Source organism: Scyliorhinus canicula, chromosome 18 (assembly GCF_902713615.1).
Source record: "Scyliorhinus canicula chromosome 18, sScyCan1.1, whole genome shotgun sequence".
Lineage (NCBI taxonomy): Eukaryota > Metazoa > Chordata > Chondrichthyes > Carcharhiniformes > Scyliorhinidae > Scyliorhinus > Scyliorhinus canicula.
In genome coordinates this window covers 5732875-5754299 of record NC_052163.1, presented here as the reverse complement: position 1 = coordinate 5754299, position 21425 = coordinate 5732875, and the positions used below count along the sequence as shown (strand labels likewise).

Here is a 21425-nt window from a genome sequence, read left to right as displayed (position 1 = left end):
ACAATCGGGGTTGGGGGGGGGGGGGGGGGGGGGAGAGAGCCTTGCAGTTGGTCGGTGGGGGGGGAGCCGTGCCGGTGGGGGGGGGGGGGGAGCCGTGCCGCTGGTCGGGGTGGGGGCTTCGGAGAGGGCTGGTGGGGGGTGGCGAGGGGGTATCCAGGGGAGCACTATCTGGCAGATCGGAGGTGGGGGGTGGCGAGGGGGTATCCAGGGGAGCGCTATCTGGCAGATCGGAGGTGGGGGGTGGCGAGGGGGTATCCAGGGGAGCACTATCTGGCAGATCGGAGGTGGGGGGTGGCGAGGGGGTATCCAGGGGAGCACTATCTGGCAGATCGGAGGTGGGGGGTGGCGAGGGGGTATCCGGGGGAGCACTATCTGGCAGATCGGAGGTGGGGGGTGGCGAGGGGGTATCCAGGGGAGCGCTATCTGGCAGATCGGAGGTGGGGGGGGGGGTGGCGAGGGGGTATCCAGGGGAGCGCTATCTGGCAGATCGGAGGTGGGGGGGTGGCGAAGGGGTATCCAGGGGAGCACTATCTGGCAGATCGGATCCATGCACAGCCGGCACCTTGTTGTACAATGGGACCGCTTCAGGTCAGCACCATGCGCAGCCACAGATGGCAATTCTCCAGCTGTTTATTTCGCGACGGTCGTATGTTTTACGTGGCGCGGCTGCTCGCCCCTCACCGTCAGTGCTGGGGTCTCGCCGATATTTTTCATCGTAGAACGAGACACTTCCTCCGGAAATAGCCTCAAAATCGGAGAATGCCGCCGGAGATGAATTGCCTCTGATTTGGATTCACACTGGGAATGACACCCTGAGGCAATTCACTAACCCATACCATCCCTCATAACAGAGATCCACATAACAGAGATCCTCAAAACACAGCTCCCCACCAGAGACCCTCACTATAACAGTGAACCCACATCAGAGATCTCCCCCGTCAGAGATTCCCCCTCACATACCAGAACCCCCACCGGAGAACGTCCCATAACAGAGCCCCTCACCAGGGATTCCCCCCCCCCCTCCCATAGCAGAGCCCCTCACCAGGGATCCCCCCCCTCCCATAACAGAGCCCCTCACCAGGGATTCCCCCCCCTCCCATAACAGAGCCCCTCACCAGGGATTCTCCCCCCCCTCCCATAACAGAGCCCCTCACCAGGGATCCCCCCCCCTGCCATAACAGAGCCCCTCACCAGGGATTCCCCCCCCTCCCATGACAGAGCCCCTCACCAGGTATTCCCCCCCCCCTCCCATGACAGAGCCCCTCACCAGGGATTCCCCCCCCCTCCCATAACAGAGACCCATACCAGGTATTCCCCCCCCCTCCCATAACAGAGCCCCTCACCAGGGACTCCTCCCCCCCCCCCTCCCATAACAGAGCCCCTCACCAGGGATTCTCCCCCCCCTCAACCCTCACCAGGGATTCCCCCCCCCCCTCCCATAACAGAGCCCCTCACCAGGATTCCCCCCCTCCCATAACAGAGCCCCTCACCAGGGATTCCCCCCCTCCTCCCATAACAGAGCCCCTCACCAGGGATTTCCCCCCCCCCCTCCCATAACAGAGCCCCTCACCAGGGATTTCCCCCTCCCCTCCCATAACAGAGCCCCTCACCAGGGATTCCCCCCCCCTCCCATAACAGAGCCCCTCACCAGGGATTCCCCCCCCCCTCCCATAACAGAGCCCCTCACCAGGTATTCCCCCCCCCCTCCCATAACAGAGCCCCTCACCAGGGATTCCCCCCCCCCTCCCCCCTCCATAACAGAGCCCCTCACCAGGGATTCCCCCCCTCCTCCCATAACAGAGACCCCCACTGGATACCCCCTTAACAGAGACTCCCAATAGAGACCCCCCTCCCACCCCAAACAGGGACCTCTGCCTGGAAGTCAGAGAGTTTGGAGAATCCGGTGCCCAGCCCATTGATAGGATGCAAATGGGTCAATGTGACTGCATCCTCCCGGTGGCAGGGGCCATAAACCTTGATAGTGCTGCCAACGAGGGATCAGAAACAGGACTCTCTGCTCGATCACACACCTCCCTGCTGCCGCCGGACAGCAGAGAATTCATCCCCTGGTCTGGCCTTGCTCAGTCATCCAAATAAATATTTTCTGACCAGCCTCACATTTATAAACCAAATTCCCTTGGTTGAGAAGTTGCTGGGCTGTTCTGCAGAAGTCGGTGTTTTCGGGAGGAGAGGGAAATTGGGAGCAAGAATCTTATCAACAGACCAAGATTAATTTAGCTTCTCAATAACTCTCCTCCCGATGGTGAATAATCACAGGCAAAGGTTGAGAGACATTTTGTTCCATGTGTGAAACTCTCAGCAACCAACCGGACATTAGTAACTGTGGTCCCAATGATCCTGTGCACTGTGTTAGCAACTGGAAGGGTTGCTGTCCCTGGCATTCTCTAATTCTCTCCTGGACCTAATGGTGCATTAAGGCAGACTTCTATCTGTTTCCATAGCTAGTAATTCCCGGAACAGATGGGCTAGTCTGTCACCAGAGGCTTGAGGTGCACCACACCACATCAAGCTCCGCTTTTCAGGAGTCTCTCCCGCTCTTACTCCCAGCCATTGACGTGTTCGGAAGGGTTTGCAGGTTAATACTCAGCCTGCTTGGCCGCATTATGAATCCACAATCCTTGGTCATCAAGTCCTGGGGTGGGACTCGAACCCGGAGTTTCTGGCTCCGAGACAGGGAAGCTGAATACTGAGCTACAAGACCTTCTCCCTGTGGCAGTTTGCTGCTATCTTTCTGTGAGCGCTGTGCAGATACTGTCACTCACCAGTGGCTCTTTAAAATACAACAGTTTGCGATCCTGATTATCCAGTGTGAACCATCGCCTCTTAAAAGCTTCCTTTTGCTACAAGAGAGAGTCACTGTTAGTTTACTTAAGATTCAATATTTGTCTCTTTGACATTTGGAAATCTCACACACGTATTTAATTTTCTATTCACTCTTTTTACTTCATCTCCAGTGATATATATTTTGTCACGAATCTCCAGACCAGACACAGGCCATTCAGCCCAGCAGGGCAATGCTGCTGTTCCACATGAGTCTCTCCCACACACTTCATCTGATCCTATCATTATAGCCTTCTCTGCCTTTCTCCCTCAGGTGGTTCCTGAATTCCCCCCTTAAATGTATCGGTATTGAGGGGGTAGAAGATGTGTGTGAACGTTGCGGGGGGAGGGGGGGGGGGGGGGGGGGGTGGCGCTAATCACGTTCATATGTTTTGGTCCTGTCCAAAGCTGGAGGGTTACTGGAAGGAGGTTTTTAGGGTAATCTCTAAAGTGGTGCACGTGAAACTGGACCCGGGCCCCCGGGAGGCCATATTCAGGGTGTCGGACCAGCCAGGGGTTGGAAACGGGTGCGGAGGCAGATGTTGTAGCCTTTGCCTCGTTGATCGCCCGAAGGCGGATCCGGCTGGGTTGGAGAGCAGCCTCTCCACCCTGTGCCCTGGCGTGGCGGGGGGACCTGTTGGAATACTTGACCCTTGAGAAGGTTAAGCTTCAACTGAGGGGAAGGATGGAGGGGTTCTACAATTCATGGGTGTTATTCATTATGCACTTTCGAGAATTGGATAACATCGAACATTAGTTTGGGGGGGGGGGGGTTTGCGGGAGGGGGACTGTGTGACTATGGGTGATTCCTGATTCCTTTTTGTTATTTTTTTTTGTTTTTTTTTAATGAATTTAGGGTACCCAATTCATTTTTTTCAATTAAGGGGCAATTTAGCATGGCCTATCCACCTAGCCTGCACATCTTTGGGTTGTGGGTGCGAAACCCACGCAGACGCAGGGAGAATGTGCAAACTCCACACGGACAGTGACCCAGGGCCGGGATCGAACCTGGGACCTCGGCGTCGTGAGGCAGCAGGGCTAACCCACTGTGCCACCGTGCTGCCCCTTTTTGTTATTTATTTATGTTAACATGCGGGCTAATGTTTGGGGGTTTGGTGGGAGGATTGGATCGTTGTTGATATGGGGATTGACATTATATTCGTTACTGATTATTGTTTATTGTTGTTGGGTGCAAATTTAGGAGAAAATGTGAAAAAGGAGGAGAATAAAAATATATATTTTTAAAAATGTATTGGTGTTATTTGCCGTAGTTATTTCTTGTTCCACATTCTTGAAGGAGATATTCCCAAATTTCCTGTTATTGGGAGACTACCTCATACTCCTGACTCCTTGTCTTGTACACCCCCCCACAAGTAGAAACTATCTCTATCATGGCACCCTTCAGCTTTCTAGTGAAACCATCCTCAACCTGTTCATCCTTTAATCACAGCATTGTGACAGCTCAGAAGGAGACAATTTGTCCATCACGTCTAAAGTAGTGGAAATATTTTCATTTCTGGTAACACCCTTCTAAATTTAAAAAATAATTTAGAGTACCCAAATACTTTTTTTCCAATGAAGGGGCAGTTTTAATGTGGCCAAGACCAGCCCACCTACTCTGCACATCTTTGGGTTGTGGGGGTGAAACCCACGCAGACACGGGGAGAATGTGCAAACTCCACACGGACAGTGACCCAGAGCCGGGATCGAACCTGGGACCTCAGCGCCGTGAGGCAGCAGGGCTAACCCACTGCGCCACCGTGCTGCCCAACACTTCTAAATATTTTTGTATCTCCTCCCTTTGGTTCTTTATGATTTTAGAACTCTACACAATATTCTAAACGCGATTGAACCAACTTTAACATCTGCTTTTCAATTCATTTTCTCTAGAACTGGAACTCCAGTGCTTTCTTCGCTTTATACGTTGCCTTACTAATCTGCATCACTACTTTTGGAATTTGTAAAGTTGTACCCCTAGAGATAGAGGGACTTCTGATTGGGTCACATGGTATAAACTATACTTTGGGGTCTCTGACGTTGAGTTGTTAAGCTGTTAGCCAGCTCCAGGCAGTTAGGGCTCAGCGAAGTCCTGGGGCACTGATAAAGTGGCAGAAGGTCACTGGTCCTGTGTCAGTACTGGTTTTGTAACCAGCGGTGAGAGATCAGAGAAACCCTGGGATTCATTTCTAGCTTGCCGCAGCTACGAGACTGGATTCAGAGAAACCCAGGCAATGGCATCTTAGAGAAGCTAATGTCCTGAAAAAAAGTTGGAAGTGAGCTGATACTTAGAGGTGGGAGTGCAGCTGGTGTGAACACTGTCTCAAGAGGCGAGATTGAACCATCGGAGAGGTGAGCAGTCATTCAGGCAGTTCGATTCAGAATGGCTTGTGTGTTAATCAAAGGCCATAATCTTCAAAAATAAAGAGTTGGAATCCCTCATGTGGGAGTCAGAGTTTTACTGGGATTTTAAAAATGATCTACTTTAAACTAAAAGTCCCTAACCAGAACGTAACAAAGGATAAATCCCAAGAGAGATCTACAAATTCTATATTGAACACATTATTAAGTGTATTCTCTCGGTTGCTGCACTGTGTACATACTCTGGGACCAGTTTTCTCCATGTAGCCTTCCTTTACGTAATTCCTTGTTAATTTTGGTATGAGCTGAAAAAATACATAACACATGATTCAGTTCCGCAGACACTTCGAACACAGACGAAATGTTAAAATATTGGACCACTTTCACAAGTTCCGTTCAGCCCATTTCAGACCTGGGAGGTGTGTATTCACACCCCTCTCCCCTAACGTAGTATTGTAAGAATATGGCTGTGTTAATTTGATGTGGGGTAACGCTGTCACCTCCCTCAACTTGTTACAACAAACATATTTATCAAACAATCCAAATGTGTGGCACCTCCAGACTCTGTGCGATGTTAGGTGTGCAAAACCTGGGGCTGGGTTCTCCATTGCCCGGCGCCGATATCGTTATCGCCGAACGGGCAGAAAATGGGCTCCGCCGGCCAAATCAGGGTCAGTGCCGGTTTGACGTTAGTCAGCCATGCTCTGCCCCCTCTGAAATGGCATCATTGTGTCACACGCCGCGGGCCGTTGGCGGGTCATTGGCAGGCCCTCCCACGATACTCCGCCTCCAATGGGCTGAGTTCCTGATGGCGCGGTGGTCTCAGGGGCCGTAATCCCGGCGTGGTGGCTGCGGACTGTGTCCAGTGCCTTCACCCTCGGCCGGGATCCATGCCACTGGCCGGGGCGGAGGGGGGGGGGGGGGGGGCAGGGGGTTGCCTGTGGGATCGCGGATGGCAGGTCGGGTCCCCACATGGCCGGCGCCATGTTGTTCGGCGCGTTCGCTGCAGGTTATCAGCCATGCGCATGCGTGGCCCAGGACCCGACCCCTCTCTGGCCATTTTTGGCGTGGGAGCCGGGGGTTTCAAAAATAATTGGGGTTTTTTTGGTAAAATTCAGAGTAACCAATTTGTTTTTTCCCAATTAAGGGGCAATTTAGCACGGCCAATCCACCTACCCTGCACATCTTTGGGTTGTGGGGGCGAAACCCACGCAAACACAGGGAGAATGTGCAAACCCCACACGGACAGTGACCCAGAGCCGGGTCCTCAGCGCCATGAGGCAGCAGTGCTAACCACAGCGTCACCGTGCTGCCCCCAGATGGATGTTTTCCAGTTAGATTCTTTCAGTCTAGGCCTCCAATCGGACGAACTCTTTGCTTTGAGTCCGTAATGGTTTTCACTGTAGACTCATCAGGGCCTCGAGACTTCTCTCCTCTCAGCATCCAGGGCTGGGCTCTCTGAAAACCCCCACCTGGCTGAACACAATCACTGTCTGTTGCCAGGCAGAATACGGTCCCTGGCCACCAACTGGTCACCAGTCAATCAATCAAACCAAATCCCTCCAATCTCGTGGGTGCCATAAAGTCTGAGTTCTTCTGTTCACAATCTAAATCTTCAGAGCACAGTGTACTATTTTGCAACTTTGAGTTCCTCATTTCCCCTGCTTGACTTAAGGTAGGTCTCCATTAAAGATCCATGGACCAAAAATAATAATGATAACGTAAAGGAAATAGGAAATAAGGGAATCAACAGGAAGGACCCTTACAGTACAGTTAGTTTTCACATCTTCATAAGAAACACAGAAAATGAGCATACAGATATATCAAGCAATTCGGAAGGCAAAGCATGCTGGCTTTATTACAAAAGGGATTGAAATACGGGAATAAAGATGTCTTGCTGCAATTGTACAGGGATTTGGCGGGAACCGCATCGGGAATTCTGCATGCAGTTCCGGTCTCCATATTTAAGGAAGGATATACTTGGGTTGGAGGCAGTATAGTGAAGGTTAGTACATTTTTCCTGGGACGAGAGGGTGGTCTCACGATGAGACGTTTAGCAAACTGGGCCTATATTTTCTTGCATTCACAAGAATGAAAAACACAGTCGACACCGAGAGGCGATGGTTTGTACTGGTCAGGGGATTTAATAACATGGGGAAGAGTCTCAGGATAAAGGGAGGGGGGGGGGAGGGGGGCGATGATTTACGACTGAGGTGAGGAGAAAGTTCTTCACTGCAAAAGTTTGTGAAACTTTGGAATTCCCCACCCCAGAGGGAAGTGGATGCCCAATCGCTGAATATATTTAAGGTTGGGATAGACAGATGTTTGGTGTCTCAGGGAATCCAGCAATATGTGGCATGTGTGGGAAGATGGTGATGAAGCTGAGATCAGCTATGATGTATTCAATGACACAGTCGGCACAAATGGCCCACTCCTGATCCTTGTGTGTTCAAAAAGAAGTTAATTGGTGTGGGGGATGGTCCGATGACAAGATATTGGGGAGGCTGGGTCTATAGCCACTAGTTTAGAAGAATGAGAGGTCCAAAGGTGTGCAGGTTAGGTGGATTGGCCATGCTAAATTGCCCTTAGTGTCCAAAATTGCCCTTAGTGTTGGGTGGGGTTACTGGGTTATGGGGTTAGGGTGGAGGTGTTGACCTTGGGCAGGGTGTTCTTTCCAGGAGCCGGTGCAGACTCGATGGGCCGAATGGTCTCCTTCTGCACTGTAAATTCTATGATCTATGATCTATTTAATTGAATCCAATATAATTCGTGAAGGATTGATTTCCCCTGACTGGGAAATCGAGAACTCGGGCACAGTCTGAGAGTTAAAGCCATTTCGGACAGAAATCATACAATTTCTTCATTCAAAGATTGTCAAATCTTTTGGAATTCCCTGACCTTGATTATGTGCAAGATTGCCTGCAAAATATCTCTACCTCCTTGGGATCGGGGGGGGGGGGGGGGGGGGGGGGGGGGGGGGGGCAGTGCTGCTAGCCGATTATCCGTGGTCATGTTGATTGGACGACCAAGCACAATCCCTATTACTTATGTAGTGCGTATAACTCATTATTTGTCTTTATATAATAACAATTAAAATACTAACTACGGGCTCACCTCAGCATCACTATTTGTGGGAAAGGCACTTTTGAGATATCGGAAACGAGCTGCCCTGATTGCATTGAACCAATCCACAATATCCTGGGAAACAGAGAAAAAGATCAATGTCTGGACAGAGAGAGAGAGAGACAGTGTCTGGACAGAGAGAGAGACAGTGTCCGGACAGAGAGAGAGAGAGAGACAGTGTCTGCACAGAGAGAGAGAGAGAGAGACAGTGTCTGCACAGAGAGAGAGAGAGAGAGAGTGTCTGCACAGAGAGAGAGAGAGAGAGAGACAGTGTCTGCACAGAGAGAGAGAGAGACAGTGTCTGGACAGAGAGAGAGAGAGACAGTGTCTGGACAGAGAGAGAGAGACAGTGTCTGGACAGAGAGAGAGAGAGAGACAGTGTCTGGGCAGAGAGAGAGAGAGAGAGACAGTGTCTGGGCAGAGAGAGAGAGACAGTGTCTGGATGGAGAGAGAGAGAGAGACAGTGTCTGGATGGAGAGAGAGAGAGAGACAGTGTCTGGATGGAGAGAGAGAGACAGTGTCTGGACAGAGAGAGAGAGAGAGACAGTGTCTGGACAGAGAGAGAGAGAGACAGTGTCTGGATGGAGAGAGAGAGACAGTGTCTGGACAGAGAGAGAGAGAGAGACAGTGTCTGGATGGAGAGAGAGAGAGAGACAGTGTCTGGATGGAGAGAGAGAGACAGTGTCTGGACAGAGAGAGAGAGAGACAGTGTCTGGACAGAGAGAGAGAGAGACAGTGTCTGGACAGAGAGAGAGAGAGACAGTGTCTGGATGGAGAGAGAGAGACAGTGTCTGGACAGAGAGAGAGAGACAGTGTCTGGATGGAGAGAGGGAAACAGTGTCTGGATGGAGAGAGAGAGAGACCGTGTCTGGAGAGAAATAATAATGATCAGGACAGAAAGAATCAATATTGAGGGAGAGAGAGGATCAGTATCGGGAGAAACGTGAGTCCGTATCAGGAGAGAGTGTCAATATCAGGACACAAAGGGAGAGAGTTTTGTGAAATTGCCTGTGACTGTGTGGGAGGGGATTACACTCCATTACCTTCCCATTTTTGTGGTATACAAAGATACTCCTGGTGCGTCCATCTTTCAGGTAAGTGATTTGTAGCCCATTTGGTTTGCCAATCTTCTCCGGTTGGAATGTCGCATTGAGATCTGACACCTGGATGACTCCTTTTGGGTCTTTCTCCTGTTAAAGCAAAAATTCTCTGGTTGGTAATGTTTATTTACTGGCTTCCAAATGCTTTTCTTGCATTCTCCAAGAAATCTCCGATCCTGTACGTCTGCTTTAATATTAGGAATTAGCTACAGGTATGTGGAGGAGTCAGCCCTATAGTAAGACACAGCTATACAGCCAAGGAATGATTTCTGCTATTTTCTTTTGATCTATGTTTTTATATTATCTACATGTTTGAATAAAATGAAAATAAATTCTAAATCTACCAATATTTTATGTTTCTTCTGCTCTTCTGGTTACCATTGCTGCCTCATGGCCCTGAGGACCCGGGTTCGATCCCGGCCCTGGATCACTGTCTGTGTGGGGTTTGCACATTCTCCCTGTGTCTGTGTGGGTTTCACTCCCACATGCCGAAGATGTGCAGATTAGGTGGATTGGAGGGCAGCACGGTGGAGCAGTGGTTAGCACCACTGCCTCACGGTGCCGAGGTCCCAGTTCGATCCCGGCTCTGGGTCACTGTCCGTGTGGAGTTTGCACATTCTCCCCGTGTCTGCGTGGGTTTCACCCCCACAACCCAAAGATGTGCAGGGTAGGTGGATTGACCACGTTAAATTGGAAAAAAATAATTAGGTACTCTAAATTTATTTATCTTTTTAAATTACCCCTGAATTGGAAAACAAAATAATTGGGTACTCTAAATTTAAAAAAAAAACACATCTACAAATGAAGCAATTAGAATGAGATACAGAGAGGCAAAGTTCGAAATTGAGAAAGTAGAAGCGGAAAAGAGAATGGCAAAAAAATTGTGTTTGAATTTTAAAGAGCAAATGAACAGGAAACCCTGTGATTCAAAGCCAAAGGGAGCGAGAACATGACTAGAATGAGACAAATTAGACAGGTAGTTTAAACAGGACAGAGGAAGGCTTCAATTCAGAATTACAGTCACTGTGAACAGGGCTCAAACCTGTGCAGGGAATCCCCATTGGTTTCCCTTCACCGTAACCACTCAGCCATTGCAACTGTGAGAAAAAGTTAAATTACGCAACTGGGGATGGTAATAAAACGTAATAATGACTCAACTTCTGGTTCTGATTTGGCAAGGAATATTTGTTTCGTCCTCAAATTCAGTGAGGATGGGGTTGGAATGTATTTTGTGTCTTGTGAACTTGCTATGGAACTGCAATGGCTGAGAATAAGCTGGATAATTTTATTGCAGAATATATTCATGGGGAAGAAGCTAGAAGTGTACCAGTCTCTTTCAGGTACACAGAGTGAGATACTCCGCCGACCAAATTCGCCAGAACCGCGAATCACGATCAGGTGGAAAATCGCCCGTCAGCTGAAATTCGAGACAGGCGCCAGGCCCCGAATTGAATGCTATGCTCGGGTACCTGAATGCGCTCCACGCCGTATGTGGGTGTGCTGGCGTGGGCATGCAAATTGTACAGTAAAGGAGGTTGGCATATCATTAACAGGCCCATCCTGGAATTCTCTGGGCCTCCCACGATGCTCCGCCTCCACCAGGTGGAATTACCAACTGCGAGGTTCACTTGTGGTATTGAAAATCGGGAACCAGGAGCCGTGGTTGCTGAGGGCGAGAGATGGGGTATGAAGAGTGTTCGACGTCGATAGAGTGGGCTGATAGTTGTGCCGCTGGCCGGGGGCGTCTTCCAGGGTCAGGGGGAGTAGTAGGGGCCGGCACAGAGATGGGCCATGGGGTCAGGATGGCCAGGCACGGACGGACTGCCATTACCCCAGCCTGAAAGCAGCTGCGCACACTGCTGATTGCCCACTAAAAACTTAGCACCACGGGTCATACGGGTGCTACCCAGGCCACCCTCTGCCCCTAGCCAACCCATCAATGGGATATGTGTGTTCCAGTGCCATCTTCTTGGCTGGGATGAGGGTGTGTGGAGTGGAATGCTTATACACACCTCCTGCTTGTCAGACACTCCAGTACCGATCCCGACACCATCCTATCACACGTCAGCTTGCATTGAATTGCATTAGTTCCACGTGGCGCTAGTGCTAGCACATTAATGTGTCCTGAATGACTCCAGAACCTGCGCCGCTTTCATTAACATAGAACACTCGTGATTCAATCCCAGTGTCAGCACTTAGTGTCTCAAACGGCGAATTTCGCTGACAGTTTTTTATGATAATCATGTAGACTGCTGCCCTCAGTGTGTGAGTGGCAGGGCTGGTTTAGCACAGTGGGCTAAGCAGCTGGCTTGTAATGCAGAACAATGCCAGCAGCGCGGGTTCAATTCCCGTACCAGCCTCCCTGAGCAGGCGCCGGAATGTGGCGACTAGGGGATTTTCACAGTAACTTCATTGAAGTCTACTTGTGACAATAAGTGGTTATTATTATTATAGTTAGTGCCAGAGACACACAGGAAAAAAGTTTATGAAAAAGCTTAAGGAGTTTGAGGCAGAAGGGGAAATTTTTACAAACTGGAAGAGAAATGCCATGATGGTGAGATTATAAAAAAGCCGTACCTCTTTAGTGTAGTAAAATATCACACCTTCTTTACCCAAAAGATGGAAATTCCTTTGCTGAAAGTTTCCATTGTCCTTTCCCCGTTTCCAGAGGAGGCCAACTCGATCACCTGTATAATGGACAAGTAAATATCTGTCAGCATTCAAAAGGTGCAAATGCCAACTAGTTCCATTCCTCACAGCGCCCACTGATTTACCCTGGTCCCTGGCACGGTACCATTCTACTTTTCAAATTCCTCCATGGCTTGGCCCTTCCTTATGTCTGTAATCATTTTTTAAAAATTAATTTAGAGTACCCAATTATTATTTTTTTCCAATAAAGGGGCAATTTTATCGTGGCTGATCCACCTACCCTGCACATCTGTGGGGGTGAAACCCACAGAGACACGGGGAGAATGTGCAAACTCCACACGGACAGTGACCCAGGGACGGGATCCCTGTCTGTAATCATCTCCAGCCCCACAACTCTCCGAATACTCCTCCAATCCGGACCTATTGAATGCCCCCGATTTTAATCACTCCCTCATTGGCGGCCGTGCCTTCAGCTACCTGGCACCCTCGGCTCTGAAATCCCCTCCCTAATCGCTCCGGCCCACTCTCCCTTCCTTTAAGTCGCCCCTTTAAAACCTATCTTGTTGACCAAGGTTTAGGTCACCTCTATATGGCTAATGTCACATTTAGTCTGATACACGTTCCTGTGAAGATTGTTGTGATGTTTCAGTACATTAATGGAGAGGTCCCAACTGCTGTACCTGATGTGTCAGATAGCTGGTGCTCCGTGCCGGCGTCAGTGAACTCTCTCCGCTCATACTTGGCTCGAATCCACTGCTCTTTCAGAACGCTGAGTTGGGAACAGAGAGGAATGGTCAAGGCTATGAGGTCTGTAGAAACAATTCCTGACAAACTAGGTTGCTGAAGGTGGTAACATAAGCTGCCGGTGGGAGTTTTTCAACACTGTGAAAGCAGATTGCATCTCACCAAGAACTCAAGGCAGGAGGTGCTCAGGCCATTGGGAAACTAGGCCCAGGATAGTCCTCTCTTTGATTCTCATTCTACATTGGGTTTGTTTGTATGGAGTCCCTGAGTTGGATCAAGGTCCCCATTTCTCTCCAGTACTATTGGCCCAGACCAGAGGGTTCAATGGTGGGATGGGAGGCCCCAAAATTGGTTTTACTCCAGCGTGAATTTCCCAAGGGACTTCCTGCCGGTGCCCACCATGGGTGACTGGGAAACCCACTGGGGGCTGGCCTGAGGCAGATTTGCATCAATCTAATGGGGTGCACATGAAGGCCCAGCTGCTGTCTTCTCCTCGCACCCGATTCTCCACAACGCCAGCGGGAAAACACTCCGGTCCAGAACACATCTGGAACAAGGTTGCATGCAGAAATCAGAACCCCCTCCTGTTAATGTAGGGTATTCCCTGATGCCTGCAGGGTGGCATGCGTGTCATCGATCGCCCCATGGACCTGGGGTATCCCGGCAATGGCGCGAATCTTGTAGCCCAGGCATCTTGGTGGGCCTGGTGCAGGGCGCAGGTGATATAGTCAAATGCCTGAGCATGCAAACCTACGTCACCTCCCGGATACACCTGTGGTCCAGTGATTGAAGTGCCACACAGGTCCCAGCTCGAGCTTTGGAATGTCTCGAGGTGGTGTAGAAATATAGTGATGTAGTGACCTTCACGCCCACCAGGAGCAGGTATCCTCCTTCTCCATGGGCTGCTATGTCCACAGGGACTTGGCACAGGTGCCGCACTGCGTCTCTGTTGAGACACAGTCCTCTCCGGCATAGGCCATCCGACAGTTCATGGAAGAACCAACGGCTCCTGTACACCCTGGCACGTCGCTGACCTCCCCTTCTGGGTCCCTCCTCAGAATAACGGGCAGCCGGGGCTTCAGGGTGTGCAGTGGTCCCTAACACATGTGATGCTTCCTCCAGCCTGCGATGGCCTTGCTGCCGTCTCTGGCACCTGCCCATCTCAGCTGCAACAAGCAGAGTGAAAGCATCCTCCGCAGGATCCACTCCAGCAAACAGATTTGTATCTGGAAGGAATTGGAGGAGAGACCAACAATTAGTTTGGTCTTCCACTCCGGGACCCCCATAAATCCCAAGCCTCCCCCACCCTTCCCATGACTGTCCCGCCTGTTACGATTCGGAGATGTGAGGGAATTGGATCCAGAAATGGGATCAAAGATGTAGTGGGCAATTTAGGAGTTAACAAACTGAGGGTAAAACTGCCAGCACTGAGCCAGAGGTACACACCTGAGTCAGAGGTACACACCTGAGTCAGAGGTACACACCTGAGTCAGAGGTACACACCTGAGTCAGAGGTACACACCTGAGCCAGAGGTATACACCTGAGTCAGAGGTACACACCTGAGCCAGAGGTACACACCTGAGCCAGAGGTACACACCTGAGTCAGAGGTACACACCTGAGTCAGAGGTACACACCTGAGCCAGAGGTACACACCTGAGCCAGAGGTACACACCCATACCTGGCCTGAGTTACATTCAGACTTAAACTTTTTAAAAATAAATTCAGAGTACCCAATTCATTTTTCCAATTAAGGGGCAATTTAGTGTGTCCAATCCACCTACCCTGCACATCTTTGGGTTGTGGGGGTGAAATCCACGCAAACACGGGGAGAATGTGCAAACTCCACACGGACAGTGACCCAGGGCCGAGATCGAACCTGGACCTCGGCGCCCTGAGGCAGCAGTGCTAACCACTGCCTGCGTGTTGCCCTAGACTTAAACTTGTCAACGGGAATAAACAGAATGCCCCAGTTCAGCCGGGGTGGTTTACTCAAGATCCATTGTCTTCTGGGATACTCTGATCTGACCAGTTATTAGCCCATTACAGAGTCTGATGGCTTCTTTTGTCTGTAAATTGGAGGTTAATTGCAACTTCATAGCATGGGCCTGATCCTTTGTGTAAACAGGAGTGGATAATTAAAAGCCCAGATAGCAATGATGGCCTTTAGCTGCATGTCAATGATGATGCCTACTTACTGTCTCATTTCCCCTCATAGAACATACAGTACAGAAGGAGGCCATTCAGCCCATCGAGTCTGCACCGACCCACTTTAGCTGTCACTTCCATCGTAACCCAATAACCCCATCTAACCATTTTGGACACTAAGAGCAATTTAACATGGCCAATCGGTAGCCATTGGGCCAGGTTCCTGTTTTTATCTGGGAGTATTAAACCACACTCGTGTATTTTCTCGCTGGGAAGTCTGATGACTCCCGGGAGGCCGCTGCATTCGACTTCAATCTCGCTAATGAGATTGAAATGAACCCAAATTGGGCTCAATGAGCTTCCTGCCATTTAGGGCGGGACCCTGATCTCGCCATTGGGAGCGGGCCGGGTCAATGGCAAATGGTTGGGCCTCTCGCTATTCACCTGGTGTAACGAGATCGGCGCTGGGTGCAACAGGGTGGGACAATCCCACCCAGAATTTCTCACTAAAAAATGGAAATGATGCAAAGAACATGACAAAGCAGTTGAACAGTGGGACAGACTTGTGAGGCTGAATTTCCCTCCCATGCGACTAACTGTGTGGCAAAGCATTGGTTTCCCCTCTGACCCATCTGACCACAGTGAATGGTTTCTCCTTACACACAGTCTGAAGCTTGTGGCTTGTAGTAGAAAGGAGGGATGTTTGCTTCGTAATATTTCTTCGCCACCCGGTTGCCATGTTTCCTCATGCACTACACACACAAAAAAAAGATTCTTTATTAGTGTCAAGTGCAGAGGTTGAAATGAAACTTTTGTCCATCACTGATCTACACTCAAGATCTTAGACTTGAAGCTATTACCTAATAATTCATCACAGAGTGGCTCGTTAACTCGGGTTTCTTTACTTGTTAATCATTTCCCTCTCATCCCCAAGTCTTCCCAAAGGTGTTCCCCCACAGCCTCTGATACCTCATCTCGTTTCCTGACTGAGCTCATATCAGTCTCGAACCATGTTCAAAATTGTCAGGGAGTCGGATGGAGTGGACAGGGAGAAACTGTTGCCGCCCGTAAAAGAATTGAGAGCGAGGGGGCACAGATTTAAAGTGATTTGCAGAAGAAGCAAATGCGATGTGAGAAACAACATTTTCACACACCGAGTGGATGGGGTCTGGATTGTGCCGCTTGGATGTGTGGTGGAGGCAGGTTCAATGGAGCTGTTCCAGAGGGAATGAATGTGCAGGGGTACAGGGAAATGGCACAAAGTCACGATGTTCGTTTGGGGAGCTCGTGTCCAATTGGCTTCCTTCTGCACCGTAACAATCCTGTGACTCCCAAAGTTCTCTGAATTTACTCGGCACAAATGAACGATCCTGGCACTGACAGGACAGCTCGACTATTCACCTGTCACAAGGAAACACGATGACCGCGGCCTACATGTGACCCCCGTCTCATACCCAGCGTCGCCGAGTCCCAGTGGTTCTCCGAAGTGGTCTGTTCAGCCACTCAGGCCCATCAATTCTCACAAAGAAAAACCACACAGACTGCGGCAATTCGAGAAGGTGGGCCATTATCATCAGGGGTAGGCAGTCAATCTGCCAGGGTTACCACCATCCTGGGAACCAGTTAAATTGGGGAAAAAACAAAGTAACCTGATTGTGGACAAGCTGTAACTGTACCAATCTTTTAAAGAAACATTTAAAATACCCAATTCATTTTTTTTCCAATTAAGGGGCAATTTAGCGTGGCCAATCCACCTACCCTGCACATCTTTGGGTTGTGGGGGCGAAACCCACGCAGACATGGGGAGAATGTGCAAACTCCACACGGACAGTGACCCAGAGCCGGGATCGAACCTGGGACCTTGGCGCCGTGAGGCAGCAGTGCTAACCGCTACGCCACTGTGCTGCCCATAACTGTACCAACCAGAACCACAGATTGAGCCACAATCACTATCCAGTACAAACTTCAGCTGAACTCTGAACAAGGGGCACTGGTAATACTGGAGTCCGCGCATCGCCTGTACCTCAATTAATTCATCATCCCAGAAATCTAGCCGGATTGATTTGACTCTGCTGATTCCGGGCAGGTTGCGATGGATCCCAGAACAGTGAAGGCAGATGAACACTCCGAGTGTATAGGAGGCCCAGTCAGGGTCTGAGCGGAGCAGAAATTGGAAATCGCTGGTTAATTGTTTCACAACAACATTTAGATAACATCTTCAACTTAATGAAACATCAAAAGTGCCCAGAGCAAATATCAGAACAAATAATGGTCACCGAGCCACAATAAAACATATTAACAGAGGGAATGCGCACAGCTGTCAGCAAAGTGGCTGTCAGCGCTGCTTCACCATTAAATAATATTGTGTTTGAATTTCTACCATAACTCTCGTGGACAAAAAAGATCACGTGATTTTATTTTAGTTTCACAAGTTTGATATCTGGGATGAGCTGATTGTACGATAAAGAGAGACTGAGTAGAAGTGTCTGAGGGAGTGCCGCACTGTCAGAGGGTCAGTACTGAGGGAGTGCCGCACTGTCAGAGGGTCAGTACTGAGTGAGTGCCGCACTGTCAGAGGGTCAGTACTGAGGGTGTGCCGCACTGTCAGAGGGTCAGTCCTGAGGGAGTGCCGCACTGTCAGAGGGTCAGTACTGAGGGAGCGCCGCACTGTCAGAGGGTCAGCACTGAGGGAGTGCCGCACTGTCAGAGGGTCAGTACTGAGGGAGTGCTGCACTGTCAGAGGGTCAGTACTGAGGGTGTGCCGCACTGTCAGAGGGTCAGTACTGAGGGAGTGCCGCACTGTCAGAGGGTCAGTACTAAGGGTTTGCCGCACTGTCAGAGGGTCAGTACTGAGGGAGCGCCGCACTGTCAGAGGGTCAGTACTGAGGGAGTGCCGCACTGTCAGAGGGCCAGTACTGAGGGAGTGCCGCACTGTCAGAGGGTCAGTACTGAGGGAGTGCTGCACTGTCAGAGGGTCAGTACTGAGGGTGTGCCGCACTGTCAGAGGGTCAGTACTGAGGGAGCGCTGCACTGTCAGAGGGTCAGTACTAAGGGTGTGCCGCACTGTCAGAGGGTCAGTACTGAGGGAGCGCCGCACTGTCAGAGGGTCAGTACTGAGGGAGTGCCGCACTGTCAGAGGGCCAGTACTGAGGGAGTGCCGCACTGTCAGAGGGTCAGTACTGAGGGAGTGCTGCACTGTCAGAGGGTCAGTACTGAGGGAGTGCTGTACTGTCAGAGGGTCAGTACTGAGGGAGTGCTGCACTGTCAGAGGGTCGGTACTGAGGGAGTGCTGCACTGTCAGAGGGTCAGTACTGAGGGAGTGCTGCACTGTCAGCGGGTCAGTACTGAGGGAGCGCCGCACTGTCAGAGGATCAGTACTGAGGGAGTGCTGCACAGTCAGAGAGTCAGTACTGAGGGAGTGCTGCACTGTCAGAGGGTCAGTACTGAGGGAGTGCTGCACTGTCAGAGGGTCAGTACTGAGAGAGTGCTGCACTGTCAGAGGGTCAGTACTGAGGGAGTGCTGCACTGTCAGATGGTCAGTACTGAGGGAGTGCTGCACTGTCAGAGGGTCAGTACTGAGGGAGTGCTGTAGTGTTGGAGGGTCAGTATTGAGGGTGCTGCACTGTCAGAGGGTCAGTACTGAGGGAGTGCCGCACTGTCAGAGGGTCAGTACTGAGGGAGTGCCGCACTGTCAGAGGGTCAGTACTGAGGGAGTGCCGCACTGTCAGAGGGTCAGTACTCAGGGAGTGCCGCACTGTCAGAGGGTCAGTATTGAGGGAGTGCTGCACTGTCAGAGGGTCAGTACTGAGGGAGTGCTGCACTGTCAGAGGGTCAGTACTGAGGGAGCGCTGCACTGTCAGAGGGTCAGTACTGAGGGAGTGCTGCACTGTCAGAGGGTCAGTACTGAGGGAGTGCTGCACTGTCAGAGGGTCAGTACTGAGGGAGTGCTGCACTGTCAGAGTAGGTTTGTTTGGATGAGACGTGAAACTAATGCTCCACCTGCCCATTTAGGGAGACCTTTAAAGATCCCGGGCTGAAAGAAGTGGGCGATCCGACCCGTGTCCTCAGACCAATAATTATCCTTCAAACATCAGTTTAAAAAAAAGATTATGGGGCAGCACGGTGGCGCAGTGGTTAGCACTGCAGCCTCACTGAGCCAAGGTCCCAGGTTCGACTCGGCCCTGGGTCACTGTCCGTGTGGAGTTTGCACATTCTCCCCGTGTCTGCTTGGGTTTCGCCCCCACAACCCAAAGATGTGCAGGGTAGGTGGATTGGCCACGCTAAAGTGCCCCTTAATTGGAACAAATGAATTGGGTGCTCTAAATTTCTTAAAAAAAGATTATCAGAATGTAGCACAGTGGTTAGCTCTGCTGCCTCACAGCGCCTGGGACCCGGGCTCAATTCGGCCTTGGGTCACTGTGCAAAGTTTGCACGTTCTCCCCGTGTGTGCGTGGGTTTCCTCCCACAGTCCAAAGTCACGCAGGTTAAACGATTGGCCATGCTAAATTGTTCCTTTGTGTCCAAAAGGTGAGGTGGTGTTATGGGGTTAGAGGGATAGGGCGCTCTGTCAGAGGGTCTGTGAGCTAAATTCCTCCTCCTGCGCTGCAGGATTTCTGTGAAATCCGGTCATTATCATAATAATCTTTGTTATTGTCACACGTAGGCTTATGTTAACACTGCAATGAAGTTACTGTGTGAATCCCCCAGTCGTCTGTTCGGATACACTGGGGGAGAATTCAGAATGTCCAATTCACCTAACAAGCACGTCTTTTGAGAGTTGTGGGAGGAAACCGGAGCACCCGGAGGAAACCCACGCAGACACGGGGAGAACGTGCAGATTCCGCACAGACAGTGACATAGGCCGGGAATCTGCGGTCTGCGGGATCTTGCTGTGTAGAAATCGGCTTGCCGTGTTTCTACAACCGAGACTGCGTTTCAAAAGTATCTCGTGGGCTATAAAGTGAGGTTGTGAAAGGTGCTATATGAATGCAGTCTGCTTTGGGTAGATCAGGCAGCGTGTGCAGAGAGAGTGGATTCTGGGGGCTGACCCTGAACAGTCCGTACTGCCGATTGGTCCCCTCACGGGGTGGGACCTGCACGCTCAGTGATGCAGTTCTGTCTTTTCAGGAAGCTGGGCGCTCAGAAAAGAAATCTGAAATTTCACTTCTCCTTAACTAAGTGCTGCTTTGCACCAATATTGCCCAGTTGCATTGTCCTGTCAGCAACTTGGAAGGTGCTGTATCAGCTCGACTCGCGGGCACTAGACCCAGACCAGTGCCAGGTCAGGGCCAAGGGATCTTTACCAAACGGCAACCGGCTCTCTGCCTTCATCCAGCACAGGCACAGCTGGGGTGCAGTGTCTGGGCTCAGACCTGCCAGTGTCAGTGAGCCGAGCTGGTGATATCCAGACTATTCAACTGCAAAAGGAAGCACAGCTCAGCCTCTTCCCTCAGATGGGAATGTGGGAACAGGAACAGGTCATTTAGCCCCTCAAACCTGTGCACTATTCACTGAAATCCAGGTTGTTCTGTATCTTAACTCCATTTACCCGGGGCGGGGCGGGGGGAGGGGGGGGAGGGGGGGGGGGGGGTGTGGGGGGGTGGGGGGGGGGGGGGGGTGGGTCACCCTCAGTACCCCAAACCAACAACCATTTTCAGTTCACACCGTCTAACCTGACTGTTTTGGGGGGAGAGTTCCTGATATGTAGCCCGCCGTATCTTTTTGTTTTGTAGAGGTCCCTCCTGACAACACTCCACAACAGCAGCACTCCATTTTAAAGATTCTGCCTCCTTGTTCTGGACCCTCCACTGCCCACCCATCTCTGGGATTCTCAACCTCACAAAATGCCAATTTGGAGAGTATGAAGTGGCAAACACCAGGGGCACAGTCAGAGGGTCAGCTAGTACCGCACTGTCAGAGGGTCAGTACTGAGGGAGTGCCGCACTGTCAGAGGGTCAGTACTGAGGGAGTGCCGCACTGTCAGAGGGTCAGTACTGAGGGAGTGCCGCACTGTCAGAGGGTCAGTACTGAGGGTGTGCCGCACTGTCAGAGGGTCAGTACTGAGGGAGTGCTGCACTGTCAGAGGGTCAGTACTGAGGGAGTGCTGCACTGTCAGAGGGTCAGTACTGAGGGAGTGCTGCACTGTCAGAGGGTCAGTACTGAGGGAGTGCCGCACTGTCAGAGGGTCAGTACTGAGGGAGTGCCGCACTGTCAGAGGGTCAGTACTGAGGGAGTGCCGCACTGTCAGAGGGTCAGTACTGAGGGAGTGCTGCACTGTCAGAGGGTCAGTACTGAGGGAGTGCCGCACTGTCAGAGGGTCAGTACTGAGGGAGTGCCGCACTGTCAGAGGGTCAGCACTGAGGGAGTGCCGCACTGTCAGAGGGTCAGTACTGAGGGAGTGCTGCACTGTCAGAGGGTCAGTACTGAGGGAGTGCCGCACTGTCAGAGGGTCAGTACTGAGGGA

The 21425-nt window shown here is 51.0% G+C and overlaps 1 protein-coding gene across 1 annotated transcript in view; it reads right to left on the bottom strand.

The window, feature by feature from the left end:
• The window catches only part of adap2 (ArfGAP with dual PH domains 2), a 41224-nt gene that overhangs the window by 3259 nt on the left and 16540 nt on the right, over positions 1-21425 (bottom strand). The window contains exons 2-9 of the mRNA XM_038776937.1: positions 16986-17116; positions 15623-15714; positions 12752-12840; positions 12000-12109; positions 9366-9512; positions 8314-8397; positions 5442-5504; positions 2784-2861 (exon numbers count right to left, since the gene is read on the bottom strand). Of these exons, the coding sequence (XP_038632865.1) occupies positions 2784-2861; positions 5442-5504; positions 8314-8397; positions 9366-9512; positions 12000-12109; positions 12752-12840; positions 15623-15714; positions 16986-17116 (794 nt within the window). The remainder of the gene's footprint in view (positions 1-2783; positions 2862-5441; positions 5505-8313; positions 8398-9365; positions 9513-11999; positions 12110-12751; positions 12841-15622; positions 15715-16985; positions 17117-21425) is intronic.